At 40.4% G+C, this 24,532-nt stretch overlaps 1 protein-coding gene across 1 annotated transcript in view; it reads left to right on the top strand.

The window, feature by feature from the left end:
• The window catches only part of PPA2 (inorganic pyrophosphatase 2), a 36,909-nt gene that overhangs the window by 526 nt on the left and 11,851 nt on the right, over positions 1–24,532 (top strand). The window contains 7 exon segments of the mRNA XM_052682967.1: positions 2–355; positions 2,548–2,612; positions 4,133–4,177; positions 12,044–12,097; positions 14,596–14,715; positions 17,607–17,693; positions 18,941–19,067. Coding sequence (XP_052538927.1) covers positions 2–355; positions 2,548–2,612; positions 4,133–4,177; positions 12,044–12,097; positions 14,596–14,715; positions 17,607–17,693; positions 18,941–19,067 — 852 coding nt within the window.

Here is a 24,532-nt window from a genome sequence, read left to right as displayed (position 1 = left end):
GGCGCAGCGCGGCGGTACGGACTGCTGCTGTCAGTCCGCGTCGGTGCGGCAGGAGGAGAGGGGGCCCTGTCGCAGTAGCATCCTGTCTGCAGGGCCGAGCCGGGCCTGCCGGCGGGGACCGCTAGGGACAGCCGGGGCAAGGGGCAGGAGGTCGCCACGGCGCGGCGCAGGCCCGGCGGCCGCAGGAAGGGGAGGGAGGCGGTCGCAGCCATCATGCGTGTGCTGCCGGGGTTGGGGCGGCTGCTGGCGGCGCGGGATTGGGGGCGGCCGCCGCGCCGCTGCCTCACCGCCATGGCCCGCTACGGCACGGAGCAGCGGGGGCGGCCCAACTCTCCCGATTACCGCCTCTACTTTAGTAAGTAGCAGCACCCGGGGCCCGGTGACCTCCTCCCCTTCCTTCTTTCTCCGCCTCGGGACGGGGCACGGCGGGGAGAGGCGGTAGCCGCCTGCCGCTCCCGCTGAGGCCTCTCGCGTTGCTCGAGGGGTCGGCCCCGAGGCTCCCCTCTACCCGAGGGGCGATTTGCGTGGAAAGTGATGAGATTTCCCGGCAGATCTGCCTTTCGGAGGAAATGCTGGGCCTGTAAGGGCCTCCGGGCCGGTGTGTGCGCTGCACGGGCCCTGCAAAGCTCCCTGAACGGTGTGGGGGTGCTGGGGGCACGTGGGGCACTGGGGAGCCTAAGGATGGGCTTGGCAGAAGGAGCCTCGCCTCAGCACTGTGTCAGCTCTGTGGGAGTACTGCCTGTACCCTGTGGCCAGGCCAGCCCTCCTGGAGACGTCACGCAGAGGAGAGACTGGCATCCAGACAGCAGGGCTGCAGCGTGAGCAGCAGCAAGGTGGCACTGGGAGAGCGCGGGCAGGGCTCCAGGAGGCGAGAGCTTCAGCATTACACGTGTCGCTAACTACACTGACCGTACTGCACTTCGCTGTTGTGTACGTCTTTAGTTGGTCGGCTTCTCAGGAGTTACCTCTGACGTCTGCAGTCATCACGTGCCCTGTGGGCACTGCTCTGCCAGGGCTCCTTGTGCTCAGTCCCCAGGGAGCTGCAAGGCATGTCACTCAGTGGAAGCAAGCAGCCCGCCACTAAACTTTGCTTTAATTAAGAGGATGGTCTGGGTGGCTTCCAAGAGTTGCCAGCAGGGTGAGGGAGGTGGTTGTATCTCTGCTCTGACCTTCTAAGGTCTATCTGGGGTATTGTGTCTCGGCCTGGGATCCCCCAGTACAAGAATTATGTGGAGCTGTTGGAGCAGATCCAGAGGAGGGCCACAAGGATGATAAAAGGGCTGGAGTACCTCTTCTATTAAGATAGGCCTAGAAAGTTTGGGATGTTTAGCTTGGAAGGAGAAGGCTCCAGGGAGACTTCATTGAGGCCTTTATCCTCCTCAAGCAGGAGAAGGAGTGACTTTTTACACAGCCTGATACTGATAGGATAAGGGCGGATGGCTTTAAACTAAAAGAGGGGAAATTTGAGTTAGATGTTAGGAAGAAATTCTTTACTCATAGTGGTGAGGCACTGTAACATACTGCCCAGAGCTGGGGATGCTCAGATACCCATCTCTAAGGGAGTTTGAGGCCAGGTTAGATGGTCTCTTGGGCAGTCTGATCTAGTGGGTGGCAGCTCTACTCACAACAGGGTCCGTTTAAGGTCCTTTTCAGCCTAAGCCATTCTATGAAAACAGACAGCATGTATTCCTCTTTGTGGAGGTTGTCCAAAGCTAAATAAAGAGTTTTGTGTTTCCGTTTACCATAAAGAGGAGTAACAAACAAAGGAGGAACTCCTTGAGATCAGTGTCTTGTATTGTATATAAACGTATTATTATATGTTTCTGTTTCTGTTTGGGCTTTGGTATATTGAAGAGTTTCTAAGTGATTTGAAATGCTTCAGCGTTTACTCCGGTAAATTTTGTTCCTTTCTATAGTGGAAGCAAGGCTGAGGTGCAGACTAGGCCTCCATTAAGGTAATGTCAATTTTTGCAGGATTTGAGGTTATCATGTTTCATATCTAGGGCCTGAGCTATTATACCATCTCTGGTATGTTCTCTTCATCAGATTTCAGCATGCTGAAGAATTTTCTCTTTGTGATTGTGAAATTTAGCTCACTAGAAATACAGTAAAGTCATCAGGGCTATACTACTAGAAGACCATGGAGATTCACTGATCACTCATGGAACTGAGGTTCCCTGAGTATTCCACACCTTTTTTTTCTCTGTTAATGGTTGTGTACTACCAAGGAAGAAAGGAAAAGACAAGGAAGGGATCTTCTCATCTTTCTATAGCTTGTATTGCCAGCTAGGTAGAAAAGAGAAGTGTGGTATTGAATACCAAATCAGTAATTCTGATTCCAGTAAGTCATTGTCAAAGAATCAAATACGTTGTCCTGCACGTAGCTTATTTTTCAGTCTTTGGAATTAAACTCCAGGAAGAGATTTAATTGATGGGTATGTTGTCATATCATAGATTTCTATACTGCATAATAGTTGTTACTAGTGCAGACATCTTACAGCATGTATATCTAGATTTGTAATGTTACTTTGTTGTTTTATCTTTCAGAGAACGCTGATGGTAAATATATTTCCCCGTTTCATGATATTCCACTCTTTGCTGGATCCAAAGAGGTATGTATTTTTACTTTGAGTACTCTTTAGATATAAATGCACTTTTAAAAGGGATTTTTTTTAAACAATTAAGTCTGTAGTGCCAAAGGAGGCGTTTTAAGCCAGTCTGAATAATAATGTAAGCAAGATAACTCCACCTCATTTTCCCAGTGAAGTTCAGTAATTTGTATTGAAGCATCATAACTGTGTAAATAAACCACTTGTCCTTTTAAATCTCCAGGTGACTGAGGGTATGGAGAGCCCTCTCAGTACCATGTAGCAACTCTCTGTGTTTAAAGTTTGTGTTCCCGGGTTTTTCAGCTCGCTTTCTATTGTTATTTAAAAAAATGGATTTTTTTCTATGTCTGCAGTTAAACGTGCGTTTCCTTGCTGTGGGACGTGTACAGCACATACTTATGTGACTTCTGGTGTATTTTTTTAATTCCCAAAAGGAGGATTATAATTGGAAGCCAACAATAATGCCCGAGAGAGAAGTGGTAATCGCACCTTTAGAGAATTACGAGGCGTGAGGTGCAGCTGAGCACTTTCACGTCTTGTTAGCCACGTTCCCTGGAGTTTCATTATGGCAATAATGAAACGCCTGTTTTATATGTCACTGGTGGGAACTGACAGTCTTTGGTTTAGACTTAGGTTTGCTTATTATGGTACACTTGTTACACAAACAGGTTGGGAGGGTTTTGGCCGTTCTCTTCATTTGTTGCTGGGACTCTATGGGTGATGTGACTGCTGAGATATGTCAACAGCTGTAGTGTGTTCACAAGTCTCTATCTGAGTAATGAACCAATTTCCTGAATTATTTTAACTGTCATTACTAAGATGCTCTGTGGACCGGGTGCTATTAATATGAAATCAAGGGGCATTTTCACCCACATGTTGTTTGGAGGCCTTGCTGGGCCTGCTTCAAGAGTTTGTTTGGTGAGAAGGATTATGGTCTGTGAGTTTTCTGTGGACTAAATTATAGTACAGTGATGACTGATTAATGCAGAGAGCCTTTCATTTTGGCTGTGTGAGCAAGGAAAGAGCTTCAGAGCTTCCTGAGGGACGTGAACACCAGAAAAGAATTGTTGTTGGTGCTATTTTTACCCTCTTTTCAAAATGAGGAGGTTAGGGCTTACATGTTGTATTCTTTGCCTCTTCTAATCTAAGCTTTGTGAACTTAATTTTGTGGTGGATAACTCCAGGCCTATTTTCTGTATTGTTTGTTGTTTTGTTTTTTATTCTGTTCAAGTGAGCAGAAGGATGACTGATGTGTTTTAAACAGCTGATGCCTAAACTGCTGCTTGAAATCTCTGCATAGCAGAGAGAAAGTGAATTCGTCCATGTATATTTTTCTCTTGCTCTGTTAACAGTGGAAAGGTTATAACTTCACAATCATGTGGGACCAACAACTTATTTTTAAAAGTTACTGTTTGTGCCTTCCTACCTGAGAGTGTTTCATTTGCATTTAAAACTAGTAATATCTGTGTTGATGTGAATACACGATTGCTCTCTAATGTTCTTTGTTCACCCTTACCTTATAGGATAAAGAGATTCCTGCAAAGAGGTCAAAGACTACAGGAAATGAGGTACAGCTGGGTTCTTTTCCCTCCTCCTCCTTTTCTTTTCCCTTGTTTGCATCATTTTGCTTTTCTGCAAAGTAATCTTTTGCTGAATATAGTTAACATATGTTCAAATGCAAGTCTTTCAGGAAAAGAATACTTACAGGGATTTAATATTCTTCTCCTTTAATGAGTCAGAAATGTTAGAATTCTTTTATTCATCAAAAAGTTCTCAAAAATGGAAGGCTTTTATACTGCTTTTTCAGAGTTTCATTTTAACTGTTACAGTGTAGATATATTTTCTTTTTGGCAAAAGCATTTTCAGTAAAAAACCTCCATTAGTGAAATATTCACGATGCTTTGACTGTGGGTTAATTTTGGTATATATACAAAACTTAAGAGATTGTAAGTATGTAGGGCAGAAATTAGAATTACTATTCCTGTTTTTTACACCTGAAGTTGTATCATTTTCTGTGCTCATTTAGTAAGCCCAAAGAGAGAAAATCACATCTGCTACTGGTTCAGTATTAACCAGCACTAAAGCTGATAAAATTCAGTTGAAAAAACAAAGACGTGTTTTCTTGTGTCCTTTCTTCTTTCCCCCATGCCCCTCTGTCTTCTTAGTATCTGTTTGACCAGTCATATTGCAAAACTGTAACTTTAACATCCAGTGTTAAAGAACTGTCTGAAATCTCCTTACAGGTTGACAACTAGCATGGGACATGCTGGTTTCTGTATTGTACACCAGTCCACACACAGTCCTGCACAATGCATTTCTTCCACCTTCAAGCTGTGTGACACTTAGTGGGTTTCCTGCTGCTTGATGCCCCTTTAAGTACTATTTGGTAGATGTGCAATTGTACCTGACGGATAAGTTGACAAGGAGAAGTATGTCCCAATAGCCTTTCTTGACCTTTTTGCAACATGAACTCTTAATTATTGGTCTTGAACACTGTGACACTATCTGCTGTTTACAGAAATGCAAACCCTGTTCTGTGCAGTGTCTAAATTTTGTCTGTGTGGGGGGCAAGTATGGTAGTTCATTTAAAACAGTATTTCTCGTTCCCTTTTTCTAATCTCTGGATCACTCTATGGGGAAAACAAATAAGGAAAAAAAAACCTGAGAAGCTGAGCAGCTCTTATTTTCTGGGTCAGGGTAGACTCTAGAGCTGCTTCACTTAACTCTCACTATGAGAGAACTCTGGGCTGTGGTTGCATAAAGTGGTGGAAAAGGAGCAAAAGCAAATGCAGATGTTGGTCTTTGAGCATCTCATGTGAGTACGCAAACGAACATATATCTGCAGGCTTCCCAAATCTGTTTGGTCTTAAGTGGTGAAAAGCGAGAATGCAAATCATTTAGGAAACCTTTTTTCACCATGTTTGGGAGCTGAGAAGAGAGAAAAGAAAGGGATCTTTGTGTTCAGGAAAGCAGTGTTCTGTCTTACACTGCCACCTTTGCCTAGGGAGAAATGTATCCCTGCAGGGATTCCAGGGAAAGTATAGCTCAATGAGGGTATAAAGAGAAAATGAGGAATATAATGCTCTGTACTGATTTCTGAAGATCTTTGAAGCACTATATTCCATAGCTTGGCCTAGGGATGCAAAGGCTACTGTTGTTACTGGGTGTTGAGTTGATCCTTGCTGCAGTTGGCCAAAGTTCAAAGGTAACAGTTCTGCTTGCCCTAGGAACAAAGTTAAAGCTCATGCTCTTGCTTTCAAACTCAAGGTAGCACTTAATAAACAAATACATTTAGGAGTGGAAAAAGATGCAATCTCTGCATGAGTCTGCTCAGTCTCTCTAACTTTAAATTGTTCTTTGCATTTCTTATACAGGGAATGGAGGTCTCAAAAAAAGGAGTCTGTTTATAGGATAAAGGAATGTACCTGTTAGCTGTTCTGCAGTCTCAGCTTCTAGTTTGAAGGGAAAAGCTGTGATAGTTGTGTATTAAATCTTGTAAGGAACCCTTCTTTCTTGCAATGTTTTAGACCTTCCCACATCTCTATTAAATTCAGTTTTGCAGCTGTTGTTGACAACTGATCTTTTGGCTGTTCAGAGACTTGAAAGGAGTTACTTTCAGGGAGAAGCTATGTTGGAAGAAATCATATTCAGCTTCAGTCCCAAAACTGTTGCCAGCCTGCAGTCTGAACCTCTGCTTTGTCTTTAGCATTGCAGGCACTTGAAATCTGCTCTTCCTGAGTAAATCTTGCTGAAAGGCATCCGAAGTTTCACATTAGTGTCTGAAGGGATGGATGTTCCCACTGTGGTTACAGTCAAAACTGTCAGGATTGGACTGTTGACTACAGTCTTACAAGTCTGGCAGGGAGGTTTGAAGAGGTCATAGTTTTCTTCTCAAGACTAATGTGAAGCATTGCTTCCCCATTGAAATGCAAGAGTTTCTGATCTATTGTTGTTGTATATGTCTTTGGTGTTCACATTATGTCATTCAGGGGACTCAGGTGTTCCTAAATACAAAGGTTTATTTAACACATTGGCCTTAATCTGTCCAAGCACGCAGAAATTATACTCCTAACTTTCAGGCACTACCAAAGCAGTTGAAAAATAGCAGAAAGAAGTAAGACAGGTTTGGTTTTGTCGTGTTCTTGTGGCCTTTGTGGACTTAAGTTGAATTCCTTCTGTCAGGCAAAACCTTTTGATAGATTAGGCAGTGGGATGAGATACGATTCATCACTGTGCTCATGTGGTCTGAATAGGCAATTTGATTGAGGGCCTGATGCTTGCAACAGAGTTCCCATTTGTGGTGTCAGAGTTGTCTTACGATAAAGGCAGTGTGTTCCATAAGCAGGGAAAAGCTGGCGTTATGTCCCATATAACGCAGCTGCAAAACTTGGGCTGTGTTCTCTCTTAACTACAGCTTCTGTAACCTTCTGTAGTCATGTTAGACACTTTTTTATGTGTAACTTGGGCTGTAGTAGGTCCATTACAAAGAATTTTGTGTTCCAAAATCTAGATTATCTGTGAAGGTTTCACCCTGATGTGTGAAGTTGCCTAGCTTTTTTCTGTGTATCTCTCCAATAGCTGCAAATTTTCGTTTTTGTTATTGTAGATTAATAAATACTGAGAAGAACAGAAGTAATCTTCTCTCATCTGCCCAGGAAATTTATTGGAGTAGAGTTGGTTTACTGTGAAAGCTGTATCAGTGGTCAGGCTTGACTTTAGAGAATTGATTTCTTGAGATCTGAGGTTTTATTTGCATCTCTGTCAAGGTTCTATCCTGAGTAGTTCTGCAGGTGAATGTGTCTGCTAACTAGTTGATCACTGTTCATATATCTGTGGATAAAAATTCTTCCACGATTCTTGATTCTCATTGCAGTATAACATGAGGGAAGGACACTGTGAAGAGCTTGAAGGCACTTCACACTTACAGTGGGCACTGTGTTCCTTTTTTGGAAGGTGCTCTATTAATTTGTCTTGGGAAAGTTCTGCTGACTTCTCTTTAGATACAGTATTTGGTTTCCAGATGCTACTGATATCTACTTTGCTGTTTTTGTTGGTGGACACCTCATAGTAAGTGTTATATCAGTAATGCTTGTAACACAGGGTATGATCTTATGAACAAGATCCTCTTAATTTATTTCTGGTTGTATTTCATGCCAGTCTTTACTTTCCTTTTTTTTTTTTCTTTTTGTTTTCCCTTTGTTTGTCTTTCTGTCTTCTTATAAACTCATGTTACTGAAAACACTACTTTTTGTTCAGACTGGTAGCACTAGACTGCAGTTCATCCTTTCCATTCTCCTCAGTCCACAAATGCAAGCTGCTGGTGAGAATCCCTGTAAGACTGCAAATGAGCAAGTAGACAAAAATGAATATGAAAATCATGGCTATTTCTTTTCTTATCTCTGTCTTGTGAGCTCCAAGTTTCTCTACGAGGAGAGTCAGTAGCCCCAAAATGCAGCCTTTAATACTGTCGGATATATTTTTTTAAAGTACTCTGCTATAAAAATGACTAATGTAACAATTAGTCTTCAGCTTACCTCCTGCAATCCTGATGGTGAATGGCAGTCAGGCCTTAAGGAGCATATTACAAAGATAGTAATTATACTGAGTTTCTCTTCTCCATCTCTCACTTTGTCACTCTTCTTGTTCTGCATGGGTTGCTCCACTTCTTCAGATAAGCTGATGCTTCAGAGTTGGGTGTTACATGTTGCAATCCTTGAGCACAATTGTACCTATTCAAAACCCGCCCCTCAAATACACCAACTCAGGAACTTAGGAAGACTGAGAAACAAAGTAGTTGAGCAAGAGGGGCAAAAGTTGGGCAAGGAAGAAAAACTGTTTCTGAGAATGATTAATGGTAAACCAGAAGGGTGGGTTGCAGAAATAGTGTCAGAAATGTGCTTAATTTCTTTTCTGCTTACCTGTGGTGTTCAAATTTGTTGTAACAAACCTTGACCAAAATGAGCCATCTTCTCTAAGAATCTCTTCTTAGAACAAACCAGAGCCAGCAGTATTTTTTTCCCATTGGTCATTTGTGGAGACGAGTGTCCCGCAGTTTAGGTACAACGGTGTGGATTTTCCGTGCTTTTCTCAACACTTGTATGAGCATTCTGAGTAATATTTCTATATCTCTGTGCTTAAAAGGCAAACAGCAACAAAAAGAAAAAAGAAAAAACCCTTCCTGTTCCTATTGTCTCTATTGAGTAATAGAAGTAGAAATGATTTTACATTAAAAACAGTTTAATTCAAATGGAATGCAGTAAGTTGCCAAGCCTTGTTGAAGAAAACACCCTGCTAATGCAAACACTTATTTACATCCTACATCAATTCCTATGTGATGTGGTTTGGCTGTCCTTAGATAATAAAGGATTCTGTTTAGAGAGTTTCTTTTTCTGATGTAATTTTCTCATTATTTTCATACTCAGTTTGAGGAACTGGGAAATATATATTTGACCTTTCCATGCTGATTTATTTATTTTTTTTCCCTTTCTCTCCTCCAGATATAATGGAGCAGAAATACAAACATATGTCCTTTGTTCACATTAACCCAAAGTCAAACAAACTCCATGACACCTTGGGTTAAACATCCCTCTGGACCCTGTAAGGTCACTTTCCCTAGCTTATGAGTTCTCTCCCTTTTTCTGAATCTAGATAAAATCTGGACTTTGGCAAGCAGTGATCTCATAGGCAGACCAGCTGACTGCTGGCATGTTAAAGCAACTAGATGCTAAACTTCCTAAAGCAGTAGTTTTTTGTTTCATGAGAAATTAGCTTCTGGGTTTGCTTTTTTTCTCTCATTGGAAGGTGTGCCACGGGCTGTTGGAGCAGTCTTAGCTTTCCTTGAGGGGGTAGAAGTGTGGCTCACGTGGCTTTTTCCTGAGGTGAAATTTTTTTTGTTTTACTGATGAAAGATAAAAATATCAATTGCCAGACAATGACCAGCCAAAGCTAAACACCGAATGGCAAATGCAGGTGGTAATCTGTGCAGACGTGTGATGCTTGAGATGTTACTGTTTGCAGCTGGGGCCAGGAGTGTTCTGCAGCAAGCACTTGAGGGAGGGGATTGTAGTGGATGGAGTGAATAGATGCCTGTTGGAATGGAAAAGAGTGTAAGAGTGAAGGAGAAGGAATCCTGGATGACATTTAGGCAAGCAGGGAAACAAGGCAATAGGAAAGCAGAGGAAAAAAAAAAAGCAACTTTAGAACAAAACAAAACCCACAACTTAGAGAAATCGAAGGTTTGAAATCTCAATCAATAGAAATCTCTCTTTCTGTCTGTCAAACTGTCTAATATGTGCTCTTTCCACTTCGGTGAATTCTGCCTCATCACTGTGAAAATGTAATTGCCCTATAAATAAAACTTTATTTTTAAAGGTAAGCACTGCATGAAGTTATTAATCTCTTGTAAATGCTTGTTAATTAATCTTGTAAATGCTTGTGGCAGCTTAGTATTAGCGAAAGTACTTCTGGGGCTGGGTTTTTGTTTTGTTTTGTTTTTTGCATATGAATTAATCTGTCTGGCTGTCACATTTAAGACCTGACAGGTTCATGTTTGACTGATACCACAAATTATGAAGGCCTGGTCTTAAAGCCAAGTCAAATCCAACTCATTCCTTTTGAGGGAAGCACTGTAATTTGCTTCCATCCAGCTGTGGTCCAGCCCTGAGAATTGTTCTAATGAGGGCCAATGAAAGTTCCAGGCAGCATTTATGGGTTGTTGTATTTGAGGCGGTGAGGAAAATAGGCAGTCGCATTCTTCACAACGCAAGATTTTCATGGAGGACAAGGCATTGTGTGCAACTGCAGGAGAAGTTTGTCCTCCTTCTGCCTGTAGCTGCCAGTCAGAACAGTTCTTTCACTTGCTGGCAATTTCTTGTCAGCACCTGCTTCCATGCTGTGCATTTCTTTTTCCAAATGTTTCTGCGATGGATGTGCAAACTTTATTTGACTCGTTTCCAGCCTTGCTCTTACCTGCTGCTGCATGTACATTTCTTTGTTCTGCAGCTGCTTCCTTAGTGTCGATGTCTTTGAACTCTTTTTGAGGGCTTCTCAGTTTCAACTGTGCTTATATACGTAAAATGTACTTTATGGAAGTGATCTGGAGCATCTTTCTCCTTTACTTTTTTTTTTTTTCCTTTTCCTCTTGTTTGATGTGCTTAATTATGACCTAATAATGACATACTTAAATGCCAGTGATTACAGTATGGGCACAGTACTTAGAGATGGCAAATTTTACTTAAATCTACTGGAATTTGCCATCAGGATTGTGTATAGCTTGTGGTCTCATGGGAAACACAGTGGGTGACATGAAAGCTGCCTTCTTGCTTCTTGCATTCCAGTTTTGAGGGGAAATGATCATAAAACCATTGGAGTGACTTTAATCAGACTGTGGCATTCCCCCTGCTAGTGGTATTTTTTTGCTGTAACTGGAGCAGAAAAATAGGAAAAATCCAAATATTTAAGTGTCTGCCACAGCTTTACTAATGGTACAGCTTGAGAGTCAGTACGGTTCTTCAGTTGGTTTATTTTTTTACTACAAATGTCCTCAAGAACATATTTTGACCTTTCCGAATCTGGTGCCATTTTTAATAATCCAACAAGTTTTTATATGAAGATGTGTCTCAGGTAATGTGATATTTGGGATTATTACTCATGGAGAAAATAATTATAGGCATTGCTGGGTTTGGTCTACTTACCCATGTTGTTTAATACTCTGTTCTCCTTGGTGTTTAAATCTGATAGCTTCAGAAGGTGAAACCTAACAGCAGTTATAGCTTTTCTTAGGTGTTGTTTTTTTTTTTTCCTCCATTGTTAATTTTTATTTTGTCTCTACAATGAAAAGAGCTTACACTAAGGTGAGGTATCTGCATCCTTTCTCTGCCATTGCCTTTGGATTCATTTTGCCTCGCTTCAAATAGATTTGACAGACAATCAGCACTGTCAGTAGCTTTTAGGTGTTTTCTATTTTTTTTTAATTAAAAAAAAAAATATATCAAAAAAGGCAAAAAAGAAGACCTGAAGAAATAAATCCTCATGGTGGTTGTGAGAGAATGCATTGCCCTTTTCAGTGCTTGAAAGAAGCTAACTCTTTCATGTAGAAATGTGTAGTCTTTTTTGACTAGCGGACAGAATACTGCATTGTGGTGAACCATTCTATGGGCTTATTTAACATTCTGTGAAGAGCAATACTGGTACTGGAACAAGAACAACTGTGTATTTCCATTATTCATTCATATTCTCAGAGGTGAATGGGTGAAGGATGAACTGAGGAGGCTGAATATTACTGTGAGGAGCTAAACAAATTGTACTTAAGTCAAAGCAGCTGCAATAGAGGGATTTGTTGTATGTTGCAGCCAGACACAGAGAATTTTTTTAATTGGAAAATATTACTTGCTAAGTGGATTTTATTTTCAGTTCTTTAATTGTTTTTATTTTAGGTCCTATTTAATATGGTTGTAGAAGTGCCTCGTTGGACAAATGCAAAAATGGAGGTAATGAAGAAAAATACTTGAATATATAGGTATTTATGAAAGTAGTGACAATACAGTGGGTTCCAGTATTTGGAGTTTAATCAGTGTGGATTGCTCTTTATAGATATTGTTTTTAGTTTGTTAAAATATTAACTTGAAGTTGTGCATACAGACATTGCCAGTGTGATTATAGAAAGCTCTGAGGCTGGAATTCTGCTCCCATTCTGCAGGTATTCCTTCCTGACAGCCGTCTGACTGCAGGATACTGCATACCTGCAGCAGATTCTGAGGTGCTGGGCTGCAGAACACTGTCTTACCACTTACCTTTAGTCCTGCTCACTCACGAAACACTCAGGGCAGAGGATCTGAGGCACTGGCACAGGTCGCCCATAGAGCTGGTGGGTGCTCCATCCCTGGAGACAGCCAGGGTCAGGCTGGAGGGGCTCTGAGAGCCTGATGGAGCTGTAAGTGTCCCTGTTCAATGCAGGGAGGTTGGACCAGGGCCCCTTTCATCTCAAACCATTCTAGGATTGAATTCCTCTCGCTTCCTATTGTGTAATAGCAGCCTCCTGACAAATGAGGTGACAAATAAAGGAAGTTTCCTTTTGACAAAAAAATGCATTAGGGCCTCACTCATACAAAGTATCTCCTTCTGCAGTTATTTTAACAGTAGAGCTGAGTGAGTTGTTCCTCTGCTGTTACAATGTAGAAGCTAAGTAATGCTTCATCTACAGATTTTGTGAAAGCTTATCTCATAAGGGTATTTTCTGTCTTTCTGAACATTCATGTTAGTTTTGGAAATGTTTTCCAGATGCTTTCAAGAAATTTTGTGAGTTAGCTGATGAACTATTTTGATAACTAAAAATAACCCTGAAAAACCTCCCCAGCCTCTTTGTTCAGAACTTTTTCTCTTTTTCCCTGATGCTGGAATATCACTTGAACTGTCTTTACCACCTTTGTTGTTATTTTAGAAAAAGGATTGCTTAGGATAATTGGCTTATATTGTAAGATGAAGGTTTGTTGAGGAATCTGAGTTCAGTTTTCCAGTTTTGCTCTCTCTCCCCTTCTCTTGGTATGTTACTTTGAGGGAAGAAAGATTTGTTGTCCTGATAGATTCAGAAATACTGGATTTGGATGTTTTCTGGCTTGATAGCATACCAGACATAATACACACATTTTAATATACCTGGAAGTTTCTTTGTTAGGACAGAGAGTTGACCTGCTTTGCTGTTGTTTCCTGTAAGTCCTTCAGCGCAGACTCTGGTAAGGTGACAATACCAGCCCTTCTCTGTCTCTATGCTGAGGCACCCTTGCTTGGAAGGGAGATTGTAGGAAATTAAACCTTGCTGTTGAAAGAATGTATTGCACTGCTACATTTGTTGCATTTCTCTTGTCCTTCCCTGGATTTTACTGAAGGTGCTGTTTATGAGACATTATTGGCCCTCTGCCTACTGTTGTCACTTTATCTTCTTTGCCTCAGTTTATATCAAGAAAAACCATAACTGAGCTCCATTTGTGTTGTAATCCCAGGTTCCCCATCTTCCCTGTTAGGTTATGACAAGAAGCAGTGATATCAGGTGTGAAAATAAGTGTGGAAGGGCTTATTAATGGAATAAATGTGCATTACTGACAGGGCATTGTGGCCCAAACAGTTTGAATTCCTTTAGGATGACTTTGCTTTTGGTGTTTTAGTTAAATTGTAAGGATGTTTTTAAATGGATGTGAACTAAGTGCTGTGTGCCCATGTGTATGGCCTGAACCAGCACGTGCTCCAAGCCCTTAACATGTATGACAGCATCCAGGTGAGTCAAGCTAGAGTGGGTTTTTGTTGTGATGTGGAGTGGCAAAAGGGCAGTTCAAGTGAATTAAGTAGATAGGCTGCTGGGTTTATATTTGAGGTAGTAGAAGGATTATGACAGTAATAAACTCTTTTGTAATATTAGTCCAGTCTTTCCAGGAGTGCTACTTCAGGTGTAAGAATGCCTTCTAATGCTAATTTAATTTGTTCCAAAACTAACATGAAGTTGTCATGTAGTGCCTGTGCAGAACATGTCCTCACCAAAAAGCTTCTGTATGCTTAGAAGTGATGGAGAGAAGGGATGCATGCAGTAGGAGAGCAGTGGCTGGGGGGTGGGTGTGAGGATGGTGAAATAATTCCCCTGTTGCTGTCAAAGCCCTTGTTGTCTGAAGAACTTGTTCCACCATTTGTATCTCTGTTGAAATTGTACCATAAAGAGCAAGTTCTTTTCAGTATTCGATTGACCGTGACTGTCTCCTTATAAATTTATGTCTTTCTCTTCTAGAAATAATTCCTCTGCATACTTCACAGCATTATTTAAAACCTTAATAAGCAACTTTTTGAACATGACCCTTGAGATTTACTGTGGGGCCATCAGACTATTAATACTCCTCAAACCACAAGCACATGCTCTCAGATGGAGCTGAATGGTTGGATACTGAATGAATTGCTTTTTGTTTTACAGTTCTCTCTTTCTCTTTGTCTTTCATGATCTGCTTAGATTGCCACTGAGGAGCCGTTGAATCCCATTAAACAAGATACAAAGAAAGGCAAGCCTCGATACGTGGCAAATATCTTTCCTCACAAGGGTTATATATGGAATTATGGTGCTCTCCCTCAGGTAACGTTTTTGTTATAATGGTGAAAGTTTTCTGTCTTCTGTGTAAATTGCCTTGTAAATCTTGAGTACTGCCTGAATGCAGATCAGCTGCAAGAGGGATGTTTCTCTTTGATAATTTGGAAATTAGAATTTTTTAATGTAAAACTTTATTGTCATCATAAATTTTCGTCAGAATTTGGGTGTGGGTGTAAATATGAGCTCTGTTTCAGGAGGGAGTTAAATGATCAAGAAATTTTGAATCTTCAGTTTGCAATTCAGCCTGTGAATTGTAGTTACAGAATTAAATTATCATGGCCATTCAAGAAAACTTGTTCATAGAATCACAGAATTATTTGAGTTGGAAGGGACCCTTAAAGGCCATCTGGTCCAACCCCCCTGCAATGAACAGGGACACCTACAGCTTCATCAGGTGCTCAGAGCCCCTCCAGCCTGACCTTGGCTGTCTCCAGGGATGGGGCATCCACCACCTCTCTGGGCACTGAGTCCATAGAGAATCTACTGGTGCTGAAGTCCAGCACCACAGTTCCAGCAGCTAAGGCATGGCTCAAATAAATACAGCTGAGGAAGTAGTCCTAATCTTTCACAACAAGTAAATGAAGCATTCCCATGCACCTTCCTCATCCTTACAATATATGCCTAATCTCTACTGCTCTGCTTGCCAGATGTCTGCTAGCTCCACTCTTGAGTATTATGAGAACATAAACTCTGGCCCTTAGGCAACTCTAAATCTGACAAATCAAGTCAGAAATACTTCTTGAAGTAGCCTTTTCCTGTTTAAGCAAGACAAAAAAAAACAAAAAAAAAACAAAAAAACCAACTCATTTAGGATCTCCATGTATTGCAGCATAAATGTTAATCAGGATTTCTTAATGTCTTTCAGAAAGAGGAACAAGATGCCTTATCTTTCTTTAGGTTGAACCTCAACTGCCTTAGCTAACTTTGCTCTGAACTGGAAGACTTTACTGATTGTGGCACTTTCAAAACTGTGTTTGAGTCTTCTTGAACACACGCAAACCAAAAACTAATGGCTGAAGTTTTTGACATAATTAAAGTTTTAAACAACTGTTTTTCATTTCTCTGAATAGCACATTAATGTTAAGCCAGCATTGAAGGACATGACGGAGCTAGAAAAGATAGTTTCTTTTTATTACACTTACAGCAGTGAAAATTTACTTGTGAAAACGTACTTACGCATTTCATCCCTGAAAAGGAGATACCTAGGTAGGGGGTGGAGCATAGCAATGAAGTCCTTATCCAGTTAGCAGTCTCAGTAGATAGTTTCCAGTTAGGTATTGCTAAGAACAACAAAACAAATCCATTTAACACTTTGAAATTTGTTTGCTCCTTAGTACAAAACTAAAATTAAACATCTGAATAATCTCCTGAATGGTGTGCATTTTGCTGAACTGATAAAACAGACCCTAGGAAATGCATTTAGCTCCCCTTACTACCTTGTCGGTAGCAGGGCTGGAGATGATAGTAGGTTTTCTTTTCTGTAATGACTTGAAAAGGTTGTTTGGATCCTAACACATCCAATTGTTGAAGTCTAGATTATCCTCCAGTTTCTTAGTAGCAGCTGTCACTAACTCAGAGCCTGATCCAGTTCTATTTATCCATTATCTTAAGAGGACTTTTCATCAGTGTCAGCAGTTGCCAGACGTTTCGCTGTCACGTACAAGGGAGATATGTATTTGTGACTGCTGTTTTACACCCTGGAACAAAGAAGGAAAATGTCATTAGGGATATCATTATTGCAGGAGTTGCTTTCCTGTCCAGAGAATACTGCCGTTCCTGATCTATTCCTCTTTTTATGGGAACTGCAGGTGGAGAAGTACAGCTGGGCTGGAGAATGGCATTGATATAATGAGGTCTTAAAAGAAAAAGTGCTTTGGAAGAGTACTGGAAAAATAAGTTTTAAATTGAAATTCTCCCCTTGCTCCACTTAAGAGATTTTTTTTTTTTTTTTTTTTTTTTTTTTTTTTTTTTTTGTAATACTGCTGTCTACATACTTGAGCATTTCCTTTTCAGTTCTACCTTTTAGCATCAGTCAGGCTCTCAAGAACAAGAATATGAGCTAAAGGCCTGACCATGTAAAATATTTGCTAACACCTTTTCAGCAAAAGCTCATTTGTCTTAAAATTCTTGCCAGAAAAAACTTCTCAGCTGTAGAATCATGCCTTTCATTCCAAGAGACAAAACAAGGACTGGTCTTGTAATTAGGTTATACTAATGTGGTTATGATTCCTTGTTCATACAGAGTTTAAAGCAGAGATTTGAATTTACCTCTCAGGGAACCTTCCTTAGTCTCAGTTGCTAGCTGTTCTTGGGTATGTGTACATCTGTGTATGCAAAAACTCTCACAAGTATTTCAGACCTAAATTCAAAACTTCAAAAAATTGGATGCTGACAGTACCATACCTAGTAACTTAGTCAGCTCAAAGTCTAGATGATTTTGAAGAGAACGTATGCTAGTGCAGGGACATCTAAAGAATATATTAAGAATCTGATTGTAGGGTATCTGAGTTTAAGCCCACAAGTACTGATAACAAAAAAATATATATATACATATATATATATTTATATATATATGTTTTTATATTTTTATATATATTCTAGGTCCTCTTCTGGCTTAATCACTGCTATTTCATAAAGTGCCTGTTCTGTCTTAACCAGAGTTGATCTATTTGTTGCTGTTACCTATCCTCAGTCAGTTGGTTGTCCAGAGTTTTGGTTGGTTGATTGGTTTAATTTTTTCTTTTCTGATTGAGTAAGTCTGCTCACAGTAAGCTGACTTTTCAATTGGTGTTTTTATAATCACTCAGTAATTTAGTGGTTAGATGAATAGTAATTGCAGATCAGTTGGTAACTCTCAATTCTTCTTCCATTGACAGACCTGGGAAGATCCAAACCATACAGATAACATTACAGGATGCTGTGGGGATAACGATCCCATTGATGTTTGTGAGATAGGTTCAAAGGTTTGTCATTGTCAAGATTAATTTCATGCTACAGCTTTTGGCTAAAGCTTTTGAAAGAGAATGGCTGGTGGGAAGCAAGAAAAGGTGATAGTCAATCTTGGGATGACTAAAGTATGTCTGATAGGTCTGATAATAGATAAGAGAGCAGTGTTTGTTCTTTGTGAAGTAGGAAGATATTTGGAGAAGTCTGAGTGCTGGATAAAGGAGAATATTGGAGTTCTTGGAGTTTTGTGGCTGGGCAGAGAGTTTTGAATGAAGGAAAAGAGAGTTAAGATTTTGAGGAAGGAAGGAGAGGACTTCCTTCTTTTTCCCCAGCTGTCAGCGCTAGAGATAAAGCTGAGTTACTAAAAGATGAGGAAATATGGCAGTGTCGCACAAATAAGATTAAAAGGTCAGCCCCACAAAGGGGTTAAATTTCAGTTTTCTCATGGGTGGAGCAGAGATAGACCCTCCTATAGAGGAGAAGAACCCATTGCAGTTATAAGGTATGGAGTGGGTGGGTGAAAAAGAAGCACAGTAAACACTGTCAGTAGGTATAAAGGGAAGGCTTAGCACACTGGAATAAAATCCTCTTTATCTGGACGCAGCAAAGAATGGATTAATCTGCTGTGGTACCAAAGATGGGATAATAACATAAAAGGTTTTGAAAGAGGGATCTCCTGGGCTACCTAAGGCAAGACAAAATTTAACTGGTGACCTCAGCAAACGTAATTTCACGTGAGGAAGGGAATCTGAAGCTGAATTTCAAGGGGTCCAGAGAGTGTTATAGGGGAATGTTATCTGATAGGAAGGAAGTTCCAAGGAACACGCAAAAAAAAGTTGTGCTAATATTTTTGGGTAAGAGAGTCTACAGTGTGTGTCTGCGTGTGTGCATATGCTGGAGTCTAGAGGAAGGAACAGCAAGAGACAGATGAAAAAGAGCAGAGAAAGCGGGGAGTTAAAGGGCAGGAAGGAGCTAGAAAATGCTTGAGAGACACTTTTAACTTGCAGATTGGGGCGAAGATGAGGAAGGTGGGATAGAGGAGAAGGAAAATATTCTAGCTTGTGTTATCTCCTTAAATAAATATTGGCTGGAGAATTGAGAGTTTAAGATCAGCAAGACTGGGACAAAGCTGACGTGTACTGGGTTTGAAGGTCTATCTTACAGCGTTGTTAGCTGCTGGCCAAACAGACACTAAACCATTTTGTTGGAAGAGAAATTCCAGAAAGCGTTTTTCACATATTTTTATTATTATGTTCTGTTCTAGGTTCGCTCTTCTGGTGAGGTTGTTCAGGTGAAGGTCTTGGGTGTTTTAGCTCTACTTGATGAAGGAGAGACAGATTGGAAGATAATTGCCATTGGTGTGGATGACCCAGAAGCCCAGAAAATTAATGGTAAGCATTTTTACCTTTCTTAATGCAAGATATGTCACCCATTTGAATGGTTGTACCTGAGTTTACACCACCCAGGACAAGAGGATACAGACAGCCAAGAGACAAAAAATTTTCTTTTTTCACTGCTTAAATTTAAACGCTTCCCTCAAAGTGGGCATGTATGTTTTCATACTGAACTTTTGGAAAGGTAGATGGGGATTTTCGGAGGACTTGATATACTGAAAGACTTCTGTCTTCAGGGACAATTCATTCTGAAAGAGATCTCCTAAAATTAGTCTTATCTCCATTGTAGTAGTACATATTTATCCACTCAGATTGCATAGCACACTGCTGTTTTCCTTATTGATGAAGCATTTCCAATGTTTTGTGACTTGTATCTGTGTTACTACCAGGGATTGTTGCTAATATAAACAGTAAGGTTTCTGCTATTAACTTGGAAATTTGGAAAGTGAATTTTTGATGTAGCCTTCTCTTGGCCTTGCAGATGATTGGCTTTGCACATTGAAGTATTCTGTGCAGTCTTCCTCCTTATGACTATGCTTTTGGTATCCAAATGGAGCTCACTAAGAAAAAGGTGTGCAGTAGTTTGAATAAAATGAGAGGTATAATTTTGCTTCTCTTTTTAAGAAGAGGATATAAATACATTAAAGCTGGAAGGAGTTAGGCTTTTATGGCACAGATAAGGTACAACTCTCCTCTGGATAAACAGAGCTTCATTCTATCGAGTGCAGTTATTCTGAGATTCATGAGAATTATGTGAGCTTTGTCTGGCAGTTAATGGCTGTTAAGAGATCAGAAATCATATGTACCATCAAGTCTTCATGGTCAGAGCCTGTTCTTTGTTGGCAGATCTCACCAAGGCACAGAATAGCCTTTCTTTAGGAGTAGGGGTATCCAGTAATTTTGAGGAATTGTGTTTCTCAGCCACTGAGTCTTTTTCCTGGTTTCTGAATGTAAAGTGGGTATATCACTGGCCTGGCCCTTCATTCTCAGTTTTCTTGCAGGTTGCTTTGAGGTGGAGATAGTTGCAGGAGAAAAAGGGGAGAAGAGGAAATGAGGAAAAGGAAACTCTTGGGTTGATAGTGATTGAAGTCTTGGGGCAGATAAATTACGTATAGTTCTTATGACTAACTATTTTTGCAGTTAGAGATTAACAAGTTCAGCTTGGGGAAATAGTAGTTAATTGTTTGCTGTTACTGTTTGTTTCAATTTAAACCTCCCTGTAGTTTTTATTGGGATGTGATATAAATGTCAGTAGTTTAGAGAAAAATAACGAGCATTTTATTTCTGTAATTCTTTCTGTTTATTTTCATGTTTTTTTTCCTTAACAATTTGTGGGAGTTTCATCAGAAAAGTGGATGAAAGAATTTTAAAAGAGTTCAACTGAGTAGTAGGAATAAAACAGAGAGTTTATAACACTGGATTAAGTAGCTTTGTTCTAAAACAGAAGGTTGGTTGTATTGTATTTGTTTTTGTACAGGTTATGACTGATGAGTGTTAGCTGTTAGCTTTGGTTTGTTTAGCAAGGGAGTTTGCATTTTTTAAATGCAAACCCTCGCCTGTAATTGCTGTGCATATGCTTTCTTATCAGAGAATGGAAGCAAAATTTCAAGAAGATCTGCCTTTCTGAGGTTCAGATCATAGAAAAATATTTACCTAGTTCAACATGATTTCCTTTCAGGGTTGGAGTTAGTCCTGTATTTAAAAAAAACAAAAAAACAAAAAAACCCCAACATGACTAGCTTGCAGTGTTTAACAGCAATCCTTTGTTCTAAAAACAAGCAAATCTGTTGGAGTAGGCAATACAATATATCTTTTTATAATCTTTTTTCCCTTTCCTGAAGATGTTAGTTATTTCTGCATAAAGGGACAGCAGCTGTGGATAAAACTGATATCTCCCTCAATAATTGACGTGCTGCTATGTTATCAGCAGTGGCCTCCTGGGGGAAGATGAGGCCAAGTCTGTCCAGTTGTTTTAGCATTATTTGCTAAACATTTTGAATTGAACAGAGAATCATCACATTTGCTTTCAGCTCAGTATGTGCACAGCCCCCAGTGAACATTTGGAGAAGATAATTCTAAGACTCTGGAGTGGTGATTACTTGTAAACCCCATCCTGAGCCCACGCAGTATGTTAACTCCACTTGCTGCTTTAAGCACACCCCAGGTACTGTGTATATTCTCCTTCAGGGACTGTGATCGTTCTCATAAGTGCAATTGATTTTTCTGAGACTTCGCAGAACTTACAACTGAGCAGTCCCAACTTCTGAGCGGTCCTCATTGTTTATTCATAGCTCTCCACTGTATTTTGTCCTGCAGGCGTTTATGGATAAATACTGTTTTAAATTGGAATCCCTGCCTAGAACTCCCTATTTCACGCAGAGCAGTAAAAAGCTCTGGTTTGTAGTGGCAGTACGCAGGAATGATAAGCAATACTCAACACCTGCTGGATTGGGAGCTGTGTCATCAGTGGGAAAAGCAGAGACTTTTGGAATGTGATCAGTTTGCTTTTATAGGACTTAATATGGGTGGGTGCAAGGATAATCTCTTGATATAAGCTGCACATGAGATGCAGCTGTCTATATGAGAAATCTTCGTTTAGTCTAATATCTAGATGTTCAGGTTTTTATCTGGTTCAGTAAGATCTGTCTTTGTGATACCTGGAAACCACTGTGTTGTCTTTCTGCTCAAGCAATTGCTAGCCAGATGGTTATTAACAGACCAACAAAATTGCTTCAGACAAGGATCTGGGAAGGGGCCTAAAAGACTCCCTGTGCCCTGAAACACTAAATCTTGGCAGTATAATAGACCTGGCTTTTTTTTAAATGTAGCATACCGGCCAAGAGAAGAAGCAGATTCTTGGACTGGAAAGGCTGCCTGTCTGCTCATCGTGTAATTTGGATTGAATTTAATGCTCTGAAATTCACATGTATATCTGATGTGTTTTACAAGATCGGGTTTAGAAAGGATGAGCCCTGTTTTGGTGCTGTAATTTGGTCTCAATGTATGCATCATCTTCATGTTGGAAAAGAGATTCTGAAAGTGACTGACAGTTGAAGCCACTTACGAAAGGTCTGAGTTTCAAGAGGTTGTTTTGCCTGCCCAAGATGAATTGGGCCAATTGTGTATGCTGGATGGCATTTCTGGGGTGATTTACTGGCCTGGGATTTTAGCAACCATTATATACTATTGCTTGGTGGTAAGATCCCCAAATACATTAAACAAAAGTTGCTGATTTCTACCAGCTTTGTTGTACTGCAGTTTGCCGGTAGTGATGTAATTAACTGTGATACATTGTCATGCTTCTTTCCCAATGTACAACTCAAGATTGGCTTTTTTGAATTTACATGATCAAGCCTCAAATGGCAAAAATCAAGTATATTGCACATTTTGACCGGTATGTTGTTTTATACTCTTGCATATGAGTGTATTTATATGCAGAGCAGCAGCAGAGGCCATGAAAACCTTTGTTGTGGATTTGTGTAAGCATTAAATATAAAGGAATTAATTATCTGTACTAGGGCTCCCCCTCCTACTCCCTCACACCATGCTGCACGAAATACACCAAATGCCTTTATATGGAATGTAGCTGCTGCTTCCTGTGAATGTTTATAAGATGTTATTAAAAACATATGTCCTGTCTTCCTACAGACCTTGTTTAGAAAGCTTGCTGCTAGCATGTTGTTTTAGCTTCGCTTGCAAGAAGCAGCATCTGTCATACTAAAAATGGTAGTTCTGTACAAATGCTTTTGTCACTCCCTTTTGTAAAGCCTGATAAAATTGGGAGCTGCATTTGCATTGGCTTGCTCCTTTGACAGAGAGCTAGCAGCAGTTGTTTGTGCCAGCCTCTCGAGATTTTTATTATTGAGGCTGAATTGCAGCCTTTAACATGATTAGCCATTTTTTTAATCCTGGTTGCTTAACTTTGCTGCCCAGAAAAATGGGACCTGTGGTTGTGTGTAGGCAGTACAAAGAAATCTCCCCATAGTACCTGCTGGATATATGTGCTGAAAATGTGCCTGCAGGAGCTTGACCTTTCTGTCTTCTGCCACGCTGAGGGCTTGCAGTGATGAAGTCACATTTGGCCAAGTACATGCTTATTGCTCCCATTCGTGCTTAGCCTCCTTTGCTATCAGTGGGAGTACCCAAGTCAGAGGAGGAGTAAGATCAAGGACAGTGTCTGCTATGGAGAAGACATTTATCTCTTATTTGTTTGTGTCTCTCTCATGATAAGCAGCTCGTTTCTATAGGTATTAATGTACAAAATCTCTGTACAGATTATTATATTGCCTTTTACCTTTCTTTGCTTGCTCTTCTGTTGTCTGAAGATATTTGTCTCTACTTCCACTTGGTACCCCAAAGATGCTGGTTGGATTTCAAAGAAAATGGGAGACATGCTTGTCCGTGGTGCTTTTTAATAAACCAGAGAGGTAGCTGCTGAGTGATGGGGGAGCTGCAGTTTGCCTTTATTTTGTGCTGTGTGTGGACTCCACAGCAACAGGGTTGATTTTTATTTGTTTTTTAAGTTGCCTTTTCTCCTGCTGCTTGTCCACCAACTCCCATTATAATACAATTTTCTTTTTTTAGTCAACAGTTTAAGGTCCATTTGGTGCTCTGTAGCTAGCAATCATAATAAGGAAAAGATAAATAAAACATGGGAAGGGTTGGCTGAGTTGGAGAGTGGTTTGGGTGGAGCTAAGGAAATACGAGCAACCACTATCCCTCTTAAACACTCAGAAACACAATATACAACATTTAGTACTTCAGAGGCTGTGTGATGGTACAGCATTGCATGGGCCTGATTTGTTTTACCTATGCCAGCTATTTTCCAGTAGTGAGAAAGTGAAATTCAGAGACGATTCTGCCCATGAAGGTCAATGTCCTTGTGTTAAGGAGGTAATAGTCTTACTCCAAAGCCTTTTCTGTTATTTGGGTCCTCTAAACAAACATCAACAAAGCCTATAAATAAGGAATGCCAGGGGCTCACATGTCACTTGGTAGTTTTGTACAAATAAACAATAAAGCACTTCTGTTGAACAGTGTTTGTGGGAGTAGGAGGCAAATGACCTAGTAAAAAGAACGGAGAGGCAGAGTTAGGTGAGAGGTTTATCGGAACAGGAACCAGAAAAAAAGGAGCAGCAGTCTGAGAAAGCATGCTTGAATTTAAGCAGTGTCTGGAGACAGAAACCTGGAGTTCATCCACCACTGGGAGTCTAGGAAACTGCTTCAGCAGACTAGTTTGCTTTACAGACTTTACAGTATCTCTTCAGTAAGTACTAGAAAATGTGTGTTCAGACCTTGCAAGAGGAGGAAATCATGAGGGGTCAAGATGGGAGGAAGGACGTTCGCTTCTTCAGAGAGAGAACAGGATCATGTGCTGGAGCCTGGTTTGAATTGGAGCTGTTGTTTTATTAGAGCCTGAATGAAGCATCTTGCCTCTGAACAAGATGACTGTTTTCTGAATC

This window comes from Tympanuchus pallidicinctus, unplaced genomic scaffold (assembly GCF_026119805.1).
Source record: "Tympanuchus pallidicinctus isolate F22 unplaced genomic scaffold, pur_lepc_1.0 scaffold2, whole genome shotgun sequence".
NCBI lineage: Eukaryota > Metazoa > Chordata > Aves > Galliformes > Phasianidae > Tympanuchus > Tympanuchus pallidicinctus.
Note: the sequence above shows the minus strand (reverse complement) of the source record. Positions and strands in the feature narration are given on the sequence as shown.